The following is an 18,760-nucleotide window of genomic DNA, read 5'->3' as shown; positions in this document are numbered from 1 at the left end:
AATTGGGCCCAGTTTGCACGGCGGCCATGTTTGAGGCGTGTGCTTTTGTTCAACAGGGGTGCGCATGGGTAGACCTCTCATGCATTGATTGTTAATGAATTAACATAACAAAACGCACCTCACAGATGGCTGCTGAATGCAATGGATCTATTCACAGTGCATTTTACTTCTTAACAATGATATGTGTATTGTCTGAATCAGATCAAATCCGATCAAATCAGAGTATAAGATCAGTTGTGTAAATCAGATCAGATCACATGGAAATGCTTTGCAACATCTTTGTAAGTGGATGCCCAGACTGACATGAAATGTATTTAAAGATTAAAATTAAATTTGCTCTAGATTTTTTTATTACTATTTCAGCCAGTTGCAAATTGATGTAGAACATCTTTTGTTTTGAAACATCCTTTTCTGTGACAACCTGGTGTACAAGTACATGTATAGTCTACACATGCTTTGGTCAAGCATGCTTTGGTTTAAGCATGCTTTGGTTTAAGCATAAAGTGTATTTTTTTGACCGTTGTGAATACACATACATATACATGTATGACTTTTAAAAAAAAAATCTTTAGCCGTGCTGGAATTATGAACTCTGGTTCAAATTGCAAACTATTTTGTCCACTTATCACGAAATTGAAAAAATTATGAATTAAGAATAATGCTGAGTGCCTCTTCCAATAAGATGTAGATATATTGTTGCATGCCGAATTCAGATGTCAAGTTTTGAGTTCTCAGACCAGTTTCAGACCGTATCTGACTGCATCTGACTGCATGGCTGATCAGTGTTGCCATTTTGGTCTTCAAAGTTGAATATCCTAGAAAAAAAGTTTGCCTTCAGAAACTTCTCAAATGGTTTGAACAGTTTTGCTGTAAGAACTGCATGTACCTGTGCATACTTCTTTAAACTGAGTAGATTTTTTAGATACAGCATGAATCAAAAATTTGTGGTGTATTAATTCTTTTTTTTAGGACCAACTTAGGAACAGATTATGTGTCAGTTGTTTTCTGCATACTTGCCAAAAAAAACATCTTGTTGATGTGCTATCTATGGAGTGGTAACAGCAACAACATGTGCTTTCTACCCCCCCCCCCAAAAAAAAATGGAGCAAAACATGAAATAAAATTAAAGAAACAAGAAAAAAACAATTTAATGATGGGACTTTCCTAAGAATTTCTGTACATGAGCAAAACATTCTACAGAGACTTTCCAACGTTTTTTGAAAATTTCAATATTCAGTTACTGAAATATTAACATTCAGGTATTCTAATGATGGTTTATCTTTTAACTTATGGTATGGAACACCTCTCCCTCCCTTAAAAAATTAAGTCTAGAACTTGTTTGTCTGCTCTTTTGTCTTGTCCACTATCAATTCAAACTGACAAACAAATTGTCAGTTCTGGAATATTTCCCCTTAGAGGAAACAAGCTTTGTCTTGTTTTCAGGAACAATAGGAACATCTGACTTGAGCAGTCACAGCTGTCCAGGAAAGGTTCAAGTCAAGAACAATTACTTGTCTTTGTCGTTCTAATTCCATCCTTTCCTGAATCTGGGGGGGGGGGGGAAACAGGGGGAACAGAGGACAGAGTCGCCCGTGGATGACACACAGCTCTTGTCTCCGTCCTCGTAAAAAAAAGTCTTGTCTTTATCAAGTTGAAGGACTTGTGACAGTAATGAAAATATCCAGACTTCTTATTTTGAGAGGTTGTCAGTCTGAAACAAGCTTTGCGTAAAACTTCTTAATGCATATAACTGGCGTCCAACTGATGCATCAATGCACCCAACTGGATAATTCAAAAGCAGAAAATTTACAATAAGGGCGCAATACCTATGCCATTGTCTGGATACAGACAGTGAAAATATCACTTAGAGTGTATTTACTTTACTTTAAAGGTAGAGTATATCATTCGTCATTTGTGGATTTCTTCTCTTTTTTTTGAAGCAACAAAAGTGCTCAAAATCTATAGAAGTGTGCTCAGCAACTAATCTGATGAAATTTTATCCCAGTGAATTTTGTATATGCCGAAAAAATTATATTGTAGGATCTCGATCTTAATTGAAAAGTTGACGAGTCATATTTTGTATTGAGTCTGAAATCAGCGTCTGGGACATGTTCTCATTTTTAGCCACTTGCAGCTACCCAATGTCACACACTGAACCGACGAATTGTAGCAACCGCGCATATCAATGCTTGACACGACGTCAACGTTTGCGCACACCAGTCACCAACTTAAAAATGAATTACCAGCAGAAGTTTCCAAAAATGTGTCTTTAGAAGCATCTTTGAAAATGACCTTCTTTTATTGTTCTCTTCCGATTAATTAATGACTTGGGACAATCACAATCTTTTATGAACTAAGCTTTTAAGACAAAAATATTCGGAAAATACTCGCCGAATATACTCGTTCCAAAAGTTTAATTAAAATGTATGTATCCAAAGTCCCAAGTTAATTTTTTTCTCTTACACTGACTTCCTTTGCTGTTTACTGTCAATGTTTCTCTCACGTTGTTCACAAGAAACAGCTCAGTACTTGGTGGTAAAACTACAAAGTGCTAAGAAAGTACTTGACGACAAGTATTTACTGCATCAGTAGTTTGGATGAAAAGAAAATGTTGGCAAGCCTAATGATAAGGGGAAAAAAAATGTAATCCTTTCCTCGGATTACTGACAGATACCCTACAACCCTGATTTACTCAGTTTCTAGTCAATTGGAGACATTTTGTTATCAGTATGGGCCTTATTCACGAAGAAGCCATTTTGATCGTGTTCCCTGAAATGTATTTACACATAAATACGTGATTTTGTCGCGCGATAATGTCCCGTGCATAAATCAATGAGCGCCTTGACATCTACGCGACTTATCGTGCGATTTTTTTAAATTAAATTTGTTCACACATGCGCGTGTGCGACCTTGCCGCGCGACCTTGTCGACAAAATCGACAAAAATACACCTCGTAAACTGTTGAATGAGTAGGTGCCAGACTATAACTGCATTATCACTTTCATTTTTTTTTACATGTGGCTTAAAACATTATGGTATGATTAATCACAAATTTTTAATTATTCGCTAGAGCACACTGGTATTAATGTGTAATCAAGTTTATTTCATTACTGTTATTTCTATTCACAAGTTCCAAAAGTGACAATTTTACCTCGCTTTCATTTCAGTATGGCCGACTTAACTCGTGAATAAGGCCCGTTCTGTCATTTGTAGCGAGCGTACTGGTGGGACTAGTCTTGACGTGGCCTTCACCCTGCCCAACCATGTTGAGAGGAATTAGACAATTTAGTGATTTCTGTTTCCCGTTCTGTTTATCGTCCCAGCTTTGATTGATTGTTCCTTCTCAGTGTCAAAGTTTTAAAGCCATCACGCACTCTGCCATTGATTTGTGTGGAAAAGTTGTGTCAATTTGCAAGGTTTGAAATGTTCAGGCTGTGTATGCCTTTTTTGTACAAGAACTTGGAACTCTCAGAAAATTGGCAAGAAATGTGTGAAGTCAAACGTTGAGAAAAAGAGACTTTCCGTTTTATCTGGGAACATTCAGTGTCTACTCAAATTGAACACTACAGTGAGAAAATGCTACACCTTTGTGCTTTTCAACAAAAATGTTTATTAGTACAAAACAGTTTGTACTTGGTACAAAAATGTTTGTACTTTGTATCAAAACGGCCAGAGGGTTTTATGTTTGTATTTGCCCCCAATTTTGACTCCCATTATGGTCGAAATATTAAACTACAGTTCTTTTTAAGGCCAATGAAATTGACAACTTTTGTCGTAAAAAACCCCAGTGATTCAATTGATTGACAGTTCAGAAGTAATTTGACACATCCAAACTAGAGCTTCTTTCTCTTTAAAAAAAGTGGGGGGGGGGGAGAAGATCGCCAAACACACCCGTAGGGTGTTTGAAAACTTATTTTGAAATTGGAGTAAACAGGACTGGTAGGATAAAAGCCTGTTTTCGTTGTTATTCAAATTCAAATTTTCTAATTTTAAGAGCACTTCTCAGTCCCAATTGATTCATGTTCTTCATTAATACGGAACAAATTTGTCGAGTTGAAATCAAAAATTGTGCATTGCTGAATCCTGGGAGTAAATTTTTATCTGGATGTAAATTTATGGTGTCAAATTTGCTTCTTGTGAAGTTGTCAAATTGGTCGTGAAGTTGGGTGAATTATTAACTAGTAGTCCAAATGTAAACCAAAAATCATACATCCACATTAACTAACTTTACCAGTAAAGTTATGTTTCAGTAATTTCAACTCATTTGGGAATTTCCTAGAAACCGTTTCAAGTCGTTTACCTTTAAATAATACGAACTGGAGATTTAATGAGCAGAGAACCCCGTTTCCATACTTATAATTTGTATCGGACTCTCTCCTAATCCCCCACAGAATGCTGACCTTCAGTCAAAAGGATTAAGTCTTGGGTTGTCTTAAACACACTCATCCTACGTGTATTTTTAGAAATATTGTATTTTTTTTGTTATCGAGATTGATTTAGTTTTTGAGAAGGGAAGTGTCAGGCTTTGTATAGGTCTCGTTCAAATGACGTCATTTTCTACAGACCATCCACGTGCATCGGCATTTTGAGTGTCAAATTTCATAACGCGCATCAGCTGCGTCGTATTTCGAACACATTTCAAGCAAAAAGCGCGTGTGTTTGGAACATTTTTCCGCAGTGCGTGCTTGATTGCGTAAAATACGCAGTTCTACAGAAATGGCCGTCATTGAGCGAGCCCTATTGTGAGTCACAGATCATGACACTGAGAAACGTGAAACAAATTTGTAGAAAAACATGTGAATATTAAGTTTGGGGAAATTCTGGAGGCCAAAAAGAAAAATAATGTAACCCGGAGGCGAGTCGAGGCACGCTTGACTTTTTAACCAATCAACCATGCGTGTGTTTAAAAACAGCCAGATCTCGTTAACACGCCATCAACGCGAACTGGTTAAGAGAAAAAATCTAATTTGTTTTGAAACACTGGGCAAGCAACTTTAATTGTTTTCTTAAAACTTTTTGTAAATAATTTTAAAGTACAATGTAGCTGTTATTTCTTATGTTTGATGTACCGTAGTTGTCCGCAGCGTCTGAAGTACATTTGACAGGGCAAAACTTTTCCTGCATTGTTGAAATATTTTTTAAATTGAAATAAATAAAATCGATCAAATTTGTTCACACTACATGTAGTTCTTTCAAAATGCTAGAATACTATTGGTGTGTACAGATACATGTAGATATCTGCAATTATGAATGTCAATTGAAATGTTTTCTAAAGTTGTTGTTGCAGTACATCTTTGCTGAACTTTTTTTGTATAAATAAACTTTTTTTTTTTCAAAAGCATGACATGCTTCAAATGTTGGAACGAGAATAAATTCACTTTATGTGAAATTGTCAAAGGATGACAAGTTACCCACCTTGTGTGTTTAAAACCGAGTAATTGAAAGATGTTCATTATACTACTAGGGGATGTTGCCATATTTTATTTTTATAATTGATTTTGTAAATATTTTTCTTCCCAGATACAGATTTGCTATATTATATATTTTGAAAATGTTTGTTGTTTTTATCTGTGGTACATGTTTGTGTATATGTTTTTCGTGGTGTTTTGTTTTGTGTTGTTCATTTGGACTTGTGTAAATGATACATTTGTACTCAGTCGGTGCAATATAAGTTTTTGAATTTAGAGATATTTTATACTGATTTGCCAATTTTTTTTCTTAAAAAAAAAAATTACTTGTTTTAGTTGACTATGTGCTCTGCAGCTGTGCTTTTCTAAAACCATTAGTTACACGTTGCGCACAGCATCACATTCATGCTTTACTGATATGTTTCAGACAAATTCACCTTTATACTGTCTTTCCATTTTCAAGCCAATTTTGAATATCTAAAAAAAAAAATTGTATTTTTGTATCCATATGTCAAGGGTTCATTTATAACATTCATGAACATTTCTTGGATGAAGTTCGAGGAGTAAACAATTTTGTGTTGAAAATAATTCAAAACGTCCAATATTTGGACTTTTAATTATCAAAGTTGAAAAGACAAACAGTAACCAGTATCTGGTAAAAGCTATAAAAAGTCTTCTTTTTTTCCTCATCCAAACTTTGCTTTTTGGGCCAATTTTTTTTTTATAGTGAGTAGTGAACTAAAGCTGCAAATTGTGTTCTACAAAATATGAATATCCAATGTTTGGATTAGAACGATTGAAGATAAATAACAAAATGTAACCAGTATCTGGTAAAAGGTATGAAAACACTGGGTGTTTTTTTAATCCAAACATGGTTTTTAATTTAATATATGAAAAGACAAAACCTTTCGTGGAACTCAAAAACAAAAATATTTATTGCTTGGTAAGTACATTGTACATGTACGTGTACATGTACATTGTATGCGAGTGTAAAGACCTGAAAAAAAAATATATTAATAATCTGCTTTCAACATCGCGTTTATTTGCGAAAGTGGGATGTTAAGGATATGAAACAGATGTGATAATTTATCCAATAATATCGTTTTAAAAAAAGAAACAGTTCTGTCAATGTGTGTTTGCATGGCACGCATGTTTCGTTGCATTTTGGAACAGATTATATGAAACATATTTCACAATTATACATCTTGAAGTGAATATATAATGTTTCCTATGATAATGATCGATTAAGAACGGAACAGAAGTTACAGAATTATTTACCATTAATGAAGTTTGGCTATATAAAGTGCAACGTTTATTGGGTTTTGTGTTTTTTGGGTTTGATATCTGCACTTGTAAGCAGGAGGTTATGGGTTTATGTCTCACCCTAAAAGTTCTTGGACTGTTCCGAGTAAACAGCGTGAATAATTGAGTTACTTGATTGGCGTTGTCTTGAAAACTAGTTGTGTAAGTTACCCTGCGAAAATGCAACGTAGAGCAACAGTGAATAAAAAGTTGTTGCATACTGTTGCATTAAGCAGCCAGTTCAAGTCCCCATGCTTTGTTGCATCTTGTTGCATTTAGCAGGGTAACTGCTCATAGTGCCATTGCTGATACAACAGAATCCACTGTTGAAATTTGTTGTTGCCTGTAGCATGGTACTGTAACTGCTCATAGTGCCAAAGTGATACAACAGAATCTACTGTTGAATTTGGTTGTTGCATTTAGCATGGTTCTCAATCAGCTGTGCTGGATGTTGCTGCATTTAGCAGGGTTCCTGAAGAAAAACTGATGGGGGTTAAGGTTGCCTTGCATTTCCTTCCAATTCATTTTTGTGCAACAATCATTTTGTTTTGGCAGTAATCGAGAATGGGATTTCTGCTAGCCCTTCAGAGAGAGAAAACACTTCTTTTTACAACATGGTGTGTTTGCAGACATGATCTTATGATTTCTTTGTTTCTAGAAGTTATTGAGGATAAATTGTGGCCGGCTCAGTCAAAATGAGTGAAAGGTTGTGACAATGTTTATATTTTGAAGCAAACTTTTTTTTTCTTTCAGGCACTTTCAACATTTTTAAAACTTTTTTGAGACTTTTACAGATATCAAGGTTTTTTTTAATTTTAAAAAAAATTGACATAACAGTGACATAAACAAAAACAAGAACCTTAATTACCTTTAATAGATCTCCATATTTCTGTGGAAAGATGAAATACTGAACTAGTCAAACTGTAACTGAAAACTCTAAATTTCTCATCTCTCCTCTGACATGTTTCTTTACAAAAATAGCTGTGAAACCAGTATATGTCAAATCTGTTATTTTTGTTCCCCTGGTACATATTAAATGATTGTAAGTTTCATTTTCACGGAGCGGTTCACATGTTATGAGTTGGGTCAATGTACATGTATTTTTTTTACATTTATGGATCGATACTAACAATTCTCTTTCTTTTGCAGGCTTTTGTATATATGTTCACAATTTGCAACAAATGGTAACAAACAATGTGTTTACAGACTGGCCACGGTTTTAAAAACAATTCGAGTTTGAAGGGATGATTAGCATATGTCGTAAGGTCTAGAAACCTCAATTTCAGAATTTTGTCAAATGAGAAATTGTTCACTTGGCTTAAATTTGAAATTTGTGACTTGCTATGTCACAACCAGGCCAAACTGGGCAAACTTAGGAATGTAGAAACAGCTGCAAAATGGCCCGGGGTGAATTTCAGCGATTTTTGAAATTTATGATGCTACATGTTTACAATTTAAAAAATTTCAAACTGAAATTTTATCAGCGAAGCATTTTTTAAAACACTTTTAGAGAGGCATGCCATTTCATATGACACGTTCAGGATTTTTTTCTAAAATGGTGCAAAATTAGAGTGACATTTCAAACAGTCTGATTTTAATATGTAATAACTTCACTTTGGAATATCCTATTTCAGAAACAAAAAAGGCGGTGTTTGAAAAGCAAGGTCCGTATGTTACTGATAATTATTATTGCAATAACTAAAAATTGACTTCTTGCCCCAAAGTGCCTGATTTTGACATACCACGTCACATTTATTGCTTCAATTATTTAACCCTTCAGTGTTAAGTGAGATTTCATAATTCAGTACTTCCAAGTTTTCAGATGAGAAGAAAATCTGAAGTGTGATGCATTTTTTGTGATGAGGTTACATTATTTTATCTTTCATCGAATGGACTTACCGGTACGTACCATTGTGAAATGAATTGTTCCTGTTGGGTGAATTCTTTGCGTTGATTGTACATGTATCAATTGCTATCTGAAGACAAAAAGTATAACATTCTGGAATGTTTATCTTCAGCACTATTAAATAAGTTATTTTTGCCTTAATATAACCTTTTTATGTAACTTTTTCAACCTACAGACTCCATTCTTTACCCCTGCCTGTAACTTTTCCAATCCAGTGTCCAACTGATTCTGTGTTCTATTCCCATTTATCTCTCCATTTATCTTGCCTGTGATACTTAGACCTAACCTGTGTGTATATTGATATTACCCCTGCTTGTAATTCAAAAGGTGAAAAATGATTATGGCAGTGAGCTGCTCTTAAAACCCCAACTGCTCCCTCCAAAGTAAAGCAAGCAGGCCTGCCAAAGCAGCATTGAACCTAGATTGTATCCTAACATGACTGGATCTAACTCAGCCCTTCCAGCTAAACCCAAGCCACCTAATCTGACCCTCCCTGCATTAACCCAACATTTACTCACATGAACCTGACCTTTCCCACATGAATCAAACCCAAGCCAGGTGACCCCAACCCTACCCACGTGAACTTAACCTTCCCACATGGAGCCAATCCTACCCACATGGAGCTATACCTACCGGTAGGCTTATGGACAAAGCCCTACCAACGTGAACCCAACCCCTACCCATGTGAACCCAACCCCACCCATGTGAACCCAACCCCACCCTTGTGAACCTAACCCCTAGCCAGGTGGCCCCAACCCTACCCAGGTGAACTTAACCTTCCCACATGGACCCAACCGTACACACATGGAGCTAATCCTACCAACATGGAGCTTTACCTACATGTAGGCTCATGGACCCAGCCCTACCAATGTGAACCCAACCCCTACCCATGTGAATCCAACCCTACCCATGTGAACCCAACCCCTACCAACGTGAACCCAACCCCTACCAACGTGAACCCAACCCCTACCTAGGTGAACCCAACCCCACACATGTGAACCCAACCCCTTCCAACGTGAACCCAACCCTTACCCATGTGAACCCAACTCTACCCACAAAAACCCAACCCAACCCACATACCGGTAAACCCAACCCAACCCACATTGACCCAGCCCTACCCACATAAACCCAACCCTACCCACATTGACTTAACCTCACCCCCATGGACCCAACCCATGCCGCATTTGCCCAGCCCAAATCTATCCCAACATAACCCAGCCCAAGTGCCCATAACAACCTACCCCAATCAATTGTCATCCCTTGTCATAATTACAAATGTATCTTGATTAACTTTCACCTTCTAAACTCTTCCACTTTCCCTTCCATCCCCATCCTAATCACTAGATCTCAGACATAACAAACTCATGATCTGTTTACACATGTGCTTTCTTATGGGAGCAAGTAGGGGACAATGACATCATCACACAAGAAAGCACAGGTGTAAACAGAAGACGACAAAGGCATGTCTCAGATCTGCTACGTCACATGTTTGAGTTCCTGTGTAGGATTTTCATTCTTGTTTGACTCTGCAGCTCGTGAATGTAAAGCATGCTTGCACATTTAGTTCTCTTATCATTACAGGTGATTAATAGACATCAAATGCATTAACTTGGTATTTGAAGGTTCATAGAATTCAGCCCGAGGTTTTGAAGGCAAACTTCAAGATGTGTACCTTATCAACTACTGGTGTATTTTCTTCAAAAGGCTGGTGAACAAAAAGAATACAGTATTCTTGTTTATCATTGGGTCAAGTGTTATGTGTTGTGTGTTGGTTTTTTTGTGACATTTGAGATCAAAAGTGGATGAGATTTGGAACAAGATGGGAAATTTAGATCGCCAAATTATCACATACACTAATGCCATGTACATGTATAACGCATACATTCTCTGCTGAAAAAAAGTGACATTTTCTGCTGAAAGTAAGTGTGAGTGGCTAAGCAACAAAACCACCTGCCTGTTATACTGTCAAACATGGTGTTCAAATCAAAGAAACTTTGAAAAACTTAAAGGGTATCCTTACCAAATAAGAGAAAGGCAAGTGATGATAAACTGGAATATTTTCTAAAAACCAAGTTCTTTGCTGTTGATTTAAGTAGTTATAAAATGTTTTTGTACATCATGTCGGTCACCGAAATTTTTTATTGTGTATTAAAAGAAACGATTGTCTATTTTAAAACCTGTTTTCATTTTTTCCAGAGGTACATGTTTATTTCAGTTGACCAAAATGAGTTGTTTCATATGACCAATAATACTAACAGAGAGGTTTTTTATACGGATAAAAATTAATCCCAACATAAATGATATCACATAAAATATAGAATAAGAAATTTTGAGAATGTGTTTCATAAAGCAACATTAATTCAACATTTTTAGATGTTTGGGATACACATTGTACATTTGAGAGAAAAAAAGTTTTACAAAAATAAAGTAATGAAGGTGATAAAGGGACGGTGTTTTAACTTTTTAACCATTTAGGTATTAAAATTGACAGAAGAAAGTCACACGGCCATTTTTGGGTATGATTGGAATCGTAATTTCTGCTAGGTAGGAAGAAAAGTGGGTCATGAAATAGGAGGTCAAAGTATCAGGTTTTTCCTCGTGATTACTAAAAAAAGCTTGACAATCAAATAGATTTTTTTCCGATGTAATTGCGCCCGAGTATTTCTAGGCTTTATGAAACATTTAGCATTCACAAAAGGAAGGTTTTAATTCTTTAGTGCTTTGGGCACTTAAGCTGCCCCCGTGTGAAATACAATTTATTGTAATATTGTGTTTTCATCTATTGTTCTTTTAACCAGTTTGCATCTAATGGGCAAAATGGCCGCATTGCGCGGTTTCAATAAAATCATAAAGCTGCATGCAGCAAACAGCGCTAGAATTGTCTCTCAACGCTAGATTCATTGCATGTAATAGAGTACAATCTTCAAAAATTAAGGGCCTGGGAACTATTAAGATGGGCTTACCATGCATCAAAACGCAATTTACACCCAATTTAATTCATATATTGAAGGTTATCCTCTTAGTATTTTAATAAATTTTGGCTAAGTTATTATAAAAATTGCAATTATTAAAAACAGATTTTATTCAGTCTGGAGAGCAATTGAAGCTTAATAAATGTCAACATATATTTAAATTGGCATCCTGGGTTTCCCCTTCATTTGCATATGATGAATATTCATATATGGTAATATACTAAGGCCTTCTGGGTAATTTTTTGACATATATTAACCTAAGGTTTATATATAACGTCCGAACACAATTTTCAACAAGAGCCAGTAGCTCAGTAGGATGCGCGCAGGATCCGAACCGGGAGGTCCCCGGTTCAGGTCCTGGGCCGTCCTGAGGAGCTTTTAGACTTTTTTTAAAATATATACTAAGTTTTCTGACAAAATTGTGCATGGGTAGGACTTGAACCGGGAACCCTTGGGTATGTAGCCTTACACTCTTACCACTACACCACTGGGTTTTTCTTAAAAAAGTAAGGATTCCGGTAATTAAAACCCTTAGGTTGTTCTGACTTAGTCTCCAGAGAGAGTTGGAAGCTGAGGGGTAGAGGCCTTGGGTCTGGGGTAGGAACTTGGGACTTAGGTTTGGGCTGATCAACTCACTGGAGAATTTATAAACTGGATGGTTTATACTTTGTACTTATACTTTATACTTTATACTTAAATATGAATTTTCTCAATCATGCTCTGGAGGAACCATTAGCTTGGACTTAGCTTTGGCTGGGAATTGAGTTAATTTATCAAGGCATTTCTTTTAAGCTTCTGAGACTGTAAATTTAAAGACTGTAAAGTTAAAAAAGTAAATTTAAAGACGAGCACATAAGAACGAGTGCAACAATACTAACATGTTAAACTTGCCATACCATAATTTTGGAATTTATTTCTGCATTTTGTTATAAAACAGCAGTAGAACATATACATCAATGTACAAACTAACAGTGCGTTATAATTTTCTGTTAGCACTTTAAAAGTTTTACAATAAAAGAGCAAATTAAAGTGACTTTCTCTGAAACGTTTACCAGGCAATCAATTTGTCAGAAAATGCAAGTCAGTTGTACTGGCCAACAATACAATGGTAGCAATTTTGGGGTATACATAAAACTGACAAGTTTTTTTACTTAAAAATACTCGGATAATTTTAAATACACCTCCAGTTTCCTAATGTAACAATAGATAATTGCCATTTTCTAAAAAACACATTCTGAAAGGGGACTCTAAAATACCTAAAATTAAAGTTTTAAAATGAGAATACAAATTACATTGAAATCCTTCACTTTCCCGATTTGGATAGCTCTGCACACATCTTTACGAATAACCGCTGATGTTTAGTATTTGTTGGTCATATGAAACAATTATCTGTTGTTTTGGAATACGGTGTTTTTGCCTTTGTTGCTTTTAATGGTTGGTGTGGAAAGTGTTACACAACACTGTTGCTTGTATTGATAAATTGTTGAAAATCACATTAAAATGTGCTAATCTTAAAACACTCTGTCCAAGTGTATTCATTTTTGTCTACATGTCTGATTATGAATTTTAAAAAATGGTTAATTTTGTTTTCAACAAGGAAAAATATTTATACATGGTAGAATTTCAAAAAAAATCCTGATGAAAACCTTTGACCAGTTTTCTATTTTCACTTTTTGTTCTAACTGAATGCCAGCAAATTAAAGAATACACATACCATTTACATTTTCCATTTACAGTAAAAATTAAATAATCTTTACTAAAACATTACATTTTTGCACCGGTGAAAAAACAAGGAAAAACCTACAATAATTTACAATTAAATTCTGCAGAATACAATTTAAATAATAACTGGCATAAGTTCATTGGAAATACAAACGAGAACCACTGTTGAATAACAAAATTTCGGCTTATTTTTTTAAAAATGTTCCTTAGTACGGAAGTTCTGATTTTACAGTTCACAACCAATACAAACCTGAATACTTGGGGCAAAAATAATAATAGAATAAAGCAAGTGCACAAAAATATGGTTCCTACTAAGACCAGCCTTTTAAAGGAAACAAAAAGGGCCAATTACAGGTTGCAATTTGAATTCCATACTGAAAATGTTCTTGCAACAAACAAATTTGTTTAAGTTCAATAATTCCAACTACTTGTTCTTACAAACTCATGTATGATATGTAATCTGGAAGATGGGCCGTTCTACAAATTTGGGGTCCACTTTTGTCCTGCCCCTGTTGCATCTGACATCTATGATTTTAAAATTCTGCTGCACACCTTAACGCACACATCCTCCAAGAGTGATTATGTGAACGCAAACGACCTACCCAACAACTACAATTTAGTTTGAACTCATTTTTAATGACATTTGAAAGGCGGACTACACAATTCAGACATAACTGGGAGAGGGAATTTTTTTACGCTTTTGGCCCTACATTTATACATGTAGAATGACTGAGATGCGTACATATAGGCCTAATGCATTTATATACTGTGTAAAAAGACAGTCTCAGTTTGTCGCCAGATGATCAAATTTCCCCAAAGTTTAGATAAATTATTGCTATAAAATGAATTAAAAGGAAGCAAAAGTGACATATTTCACAATTTGCAAGCCTGGTTGTTGTTACTGCATGCTTTGACAGCTACCTTTTGATCTGTTACCGAATACAAAGCTTTAAACAATTAATCTGCAATAACAGCTCTGCCCACTTTGCCCACGTCAACCAACAATCGCTCGTAAAAGTAAAACTCTGTTTTCACATTTTTTGTTCATGCATCCAATGACACAAAAGACGGCTGCAAAACTGGTTAAATGATCGTTTGTGAAATAAAATAGGTCGCCTTAAATAAAAACTTAAAAACCATTATTCATACGATATAACCGTTATTAACAGTTATCAACCGTTAATATTGCATCCAAATAGAAGAAACTTCCTTATAAAAGAATATAGCACCATGAAACTAGAATATGAGCCTGGATTCTTCAAAATACTTGAGCCCTTTTTGTTTAAAGACTTTTTACAAAGCATTCCGGATATAAAAATTTATATGAATCTTTATCCGCTTTTAGTGACAAATTTTGTAGAATCCAGTCTCGTGCGGCATTAGTCTGGTTCCCTGACTAGACTATCCCGGCGTCTCACAATAGATCATAGATCAGATAACTGTAACATTCACAAAAGAGAATATGACGTAGCAAAGCCCAGCCCTTGTGCGAGTGCATTATCGAGGCACGACGTCTCTTTAAATGTACGCTGACCACAGAAATCATCAAACAAATGCCGTGAATTTCTGATAGTAAGCATGCCTTGAGTTTTCTTTTTTTAGTATTAAAATAAAAAACGTTTTACGTCAGAAAATAACCGACATATTGCAGACGTATCTGGGTGTCAACAGAAACGTACTCTGGAAAATTGCAAAAATATTTGGGAATGGGCAGGATCCTTCCCATTTTAGTCACCTAATGGACCTAACATTTGTAAGAATAATCAGAATCTTGTGGTCTGGGAACCAGACTAACATGGAGATTAAAATTATAACACCATAATGCAAATTTAAAAAAATTAACGTAATACTATTAAATATTAACTTTTGTACCTTACACCAATAACAAACCCAAAATTTGCCAAAAACCTAATCGGAGTGATTGTCATAAAATACAGAGCTCTAACAATACATCAAAATCCATAAAAAAACGCACAACTCTGGATTTTAGCAGATGATGATGATCTCAGAAGAAAATGTCCACACATCCCTTGTAGAATATAACTGATGGAAATATATGCTACAAATTTTCAGTAAGCATTTTGCATATATCTTGAATACTTAAAAAAGTAAGAAATGCTTTGGTGAAGTAGAAAAGAGATGCATATTAAATGCATACTAAAGGCTACAAAATGTTCAGAATACCGATAGAAAATTGTAGAGCTAAGCCTACTGAGTAACAGTTCAATGCATAGATGCTTGTAAGAAATGGTAAAAGAAAACTTGGAGCTAGAAAGGAAACTGCGGTTTGAAATACTGAGAGAACAGTTGAACCAGATTTGAAAATGAGTGTCAACAAGCAGTCAAAAATGCTTAAAAACATTTCACAATTCATGACAAATTGAGCTGCTGCACACTGAAGAAATCGGAAAAGTTAGGCCAAACGTTTTGATCACTTTGTGATTGTGTTTTTTTGTGGAAATAAATTCGCTAAAAGACTGCAACAAATAGAATCCATAAAACACACCATTTTGCTTACCATTTCCAAAATGTACACGGTATATACACATATATATACATTTAAGGTATTTTACTGCATTTTTGTGCTCATTTCAATAAACAAACAGCAAAGAGTTTTCCTTAATACTTCTTTACCTACTTGAAAAAGACAACTTATATATTGGCTCAAATTTGTAACTATTTTTTTTCTAAAGTCTCATTCCTTCAAACATGCAACTGGGAATTTAGAAAAAACTGAGGAAACTCCAAACCAAACTAGAGTTTGTACAGTGGTTTTTAATTTGTAATGGCATTCATGAGAAGTACAAAACGAGGAAATCAGCAGATCCGAGGAAAAGTTGCATGCCAGTCCCTTAGAAAAAAATTATTGAAATTACTGCTTCGATTTTTCATAAATTGTCTCAGCCATTCTGCGCAACTTCACATGTAAGACATGCATTCGCTAAAACTTGAGTATCGGAACATTACAAAACCGGGTCCCATTGGACTATCTGTTATTTAGTTAAATGGTTTGGCATGATCTACACGTATTTACATAAGAGTTACATGATTGTCATGATATGATTGACGTGCATTTCTAATGTCTCGCGCCCACACAGTTTATTTCTTATTGATCAGGCAACCTGTTAGTTTCAGATTACACCACTTGAACATGCAGATTACGAGTAGCATTCCAAGTCAATTTCCTTTGAACGACCACAACGTCAAATCACGTGCGTCATGATACATTGACGCAAAGCTAGGCTTTGGCTACATAGAACATTTAACTGTTGATGCACAACTTTTTTTTTTTTTAACTGACTGATCAAATTTTCAGTCCGTTCAGATTTTACGCTTTGAAGCGAGACAGTTGAGGGCGATTCCTGCGTCACAGACGTTACAAATCAGACACTTTTGGGTACTTTGAAAACTCGGTGAATAAACTTGAAAATGTACTATTCAAACTCTTATACATCCATCATAAACTGTCAAGGAGATTCTAGACTAGCAGTTTCGGATTGTTTCTCTGAATCGTTATTAATTAGATATCATGGTTAATTTGGTTCTGTCACAGACATTACACTTCCTTGGTAATGCTGGGATTGCCTTCATATCTCATGACTACCTCTTGAACACACCACCGCAATATAACAAAACAGTTGTTGCCTGCTGTCGCAGGGGACATTCACCCCCAAAAGATTGGTGTGTCGCATGTAATTGTTAACAGTGAACTTACAGTTTACTTGAGGAACGGCTGATCAAACGTGAACCCTCTTTTTTTTCCCAGGCATGCATCAATCTGAGGAAGATACACTGAGTATCTGTCATACATGTAGCGTAACATACTCTTTAGTTCTCATGGCCTTTTAAGGTCAAATACATACGTATTTTATCTAAGACACAGCATGATGGAACTTGTTAGTAATTTCAACCAATCACACACCAAACGGACAAGCCTCATGGCACAAAGCAACCAATGGAATCCCACAGATTCTTATGAGATCTGGTTGCCAGACTAGTGTGTGTATGACTCAAGGCAGGTGCTCTGATTTAAAGAGTCAGTGCCCAGACGGTTTAAAATTGGCGTCTCAGAAGACCGCATGATCGGCAAAGCAATACCATCCACTATTGAAAAACCGTACGCTATACGTCAGCAATTTCGGCGTCATCTATGTGCGTGACCGGGCCGATGGTGGTGATGGTGGTGGATGCGTTGCTGAGTAGCGTCGTGGTCATCTCTGGAGGGGGCGGGATCGGGGGCGGGATGACCGGCTCTGGAGGAAGATGTGTCGTGGAGGCAATACGCTGCATCTCAGGTGAGAGATGATTCTGAATACTCTGAAGGTAGCTCTGTCAAAAGAAGAAAGAAACTAAATTAGAACGAATCTTTAACAAGTTTCAGTATCAGAATTGACACATTTATATGTTCAGTTGAACTGAGTGCTACTCATGGTGTCAGAAGTGGGATTCCATGCCTATAGTTACACAAATCACATCCCAGACGGGCATCTCGGGCAAGCTTAGAGATGGTTATTGATGCTGTGAAGATAGCTCGATGATGACCAAAAAAACAAATACAGGTATGATTGATTTGAAAAAAGTTGGCATTACAAATGATACATTTTCAAAACAATGGTGTCAGAAGTGGGATGCCTCGTGTCCCTCGAGTTCGAATCGCAACTACCATGCTGAGCGATATGTTGCAGCATGGGTGAGAGATGGTTAGAAATGCAATGACGATGAGATAGCTCAGTGATTAGAAAATGAAACAGGATTAGATAGATACAGAAAACAAAAACAGATTAAAATGGATTCAGGAATACATGTTCCACCTAAAAATGGTGTCAGAAGTGGGATAATGAACAAGCCTCAAGTTTTTCAGAATTGGTTTCAAGTAACACTGATGAACAACCAAAATGCCAAGTGACATCTGCTCTCAAGCAAGAGCCTAGGGTGTGAGCCCAAACCCAGGAAAGCTTATGATTTTTTTATCACTCTCAGAAATGTAGACCAAAAAATACATGAACTACCAGTGAAGGGTCAAACCAAATGCTAGTAACTGGATCCTTGATGTTCACTACAGTGACAACCTACTGAATTTTCTAGGGGGAAGTGTTTACAGACATCTCTCAATCTTTGAAACAAAAGCACAACCTCATCTCCCTTTTCCCTCCAGAGGAAACAATATTGTTTCCTGCCAGCTTCATAAATAGACTGTCAAGCCCAGACGTCTTGCAGTCCAACAACACAGACCACAGAGATGCAAAATTGTGTTATAGGGGCTTTATCAGAATTTGTCTCTACACATGATTTTGTGTTCTCTTGTTCGGTGAGCAAGTGTTTTTGGGGTTTTTTTTGAGGGTGAGTCTTTAGCATTAAAAGCCAATACTTTGAATACAAAAGTGTGTTCACATACATGACTTAACGGTACGTGTAATGCCTTGCTAAATGAGTCACACGTTGTCAGAACT

The 18,760-nt window shown here is 36.1% G+C and overlaps 1 protein-coding gene across 5 annotated transcripts in view; it reads right to left on the bottom strand.

Annotated features, from left to right (window-relative positions):
- Positions 1-16,619: 16,619 nt before the first annotated feature.
- The window catches only part of LOC119719429 (transmembrane protein 198-like), a 40,609-nt gene continuing 38,468 nt past the window's right edge, over positions 16,620-18,760 (bottom strand). For 4 of the 5 annotated variants that reach the window (XM_038188877.1, XM_038188876.1, XM_038188878.1 and 1 more), the window contains exon 5: positions 17,433-17,639. In XM_038188877.1, the coding sequence (XP_038044805.1) occupies positions 17,433-17,639 (207 nt within the window). Of the gene's footprint in view, positions 17,640-18,760 lie in introns of all 5 variants that reach the window. The other variant, XM_038188881.1, reaches the window with a different exon arrangement.

Source organism: Patiria miniata, unplaced genomic scaffold, assembly GCF_015706575.1.
Source record: "Patiria miniata isolate m_02_andy unplaced genomic scaffold, ASM1570657v1 HiC_scaffold_8, whole genome shotgun sequence".
NCBI classification, from domain to species: Eukaryota; Metazoa; Echinodermata; class Asteroidea; order Valvatida; family Asterinidae; genus Patiria; species Patiria miniata.
This window is presented reverse-complemented; position numbering and strand designations above follow the sequence as displayed.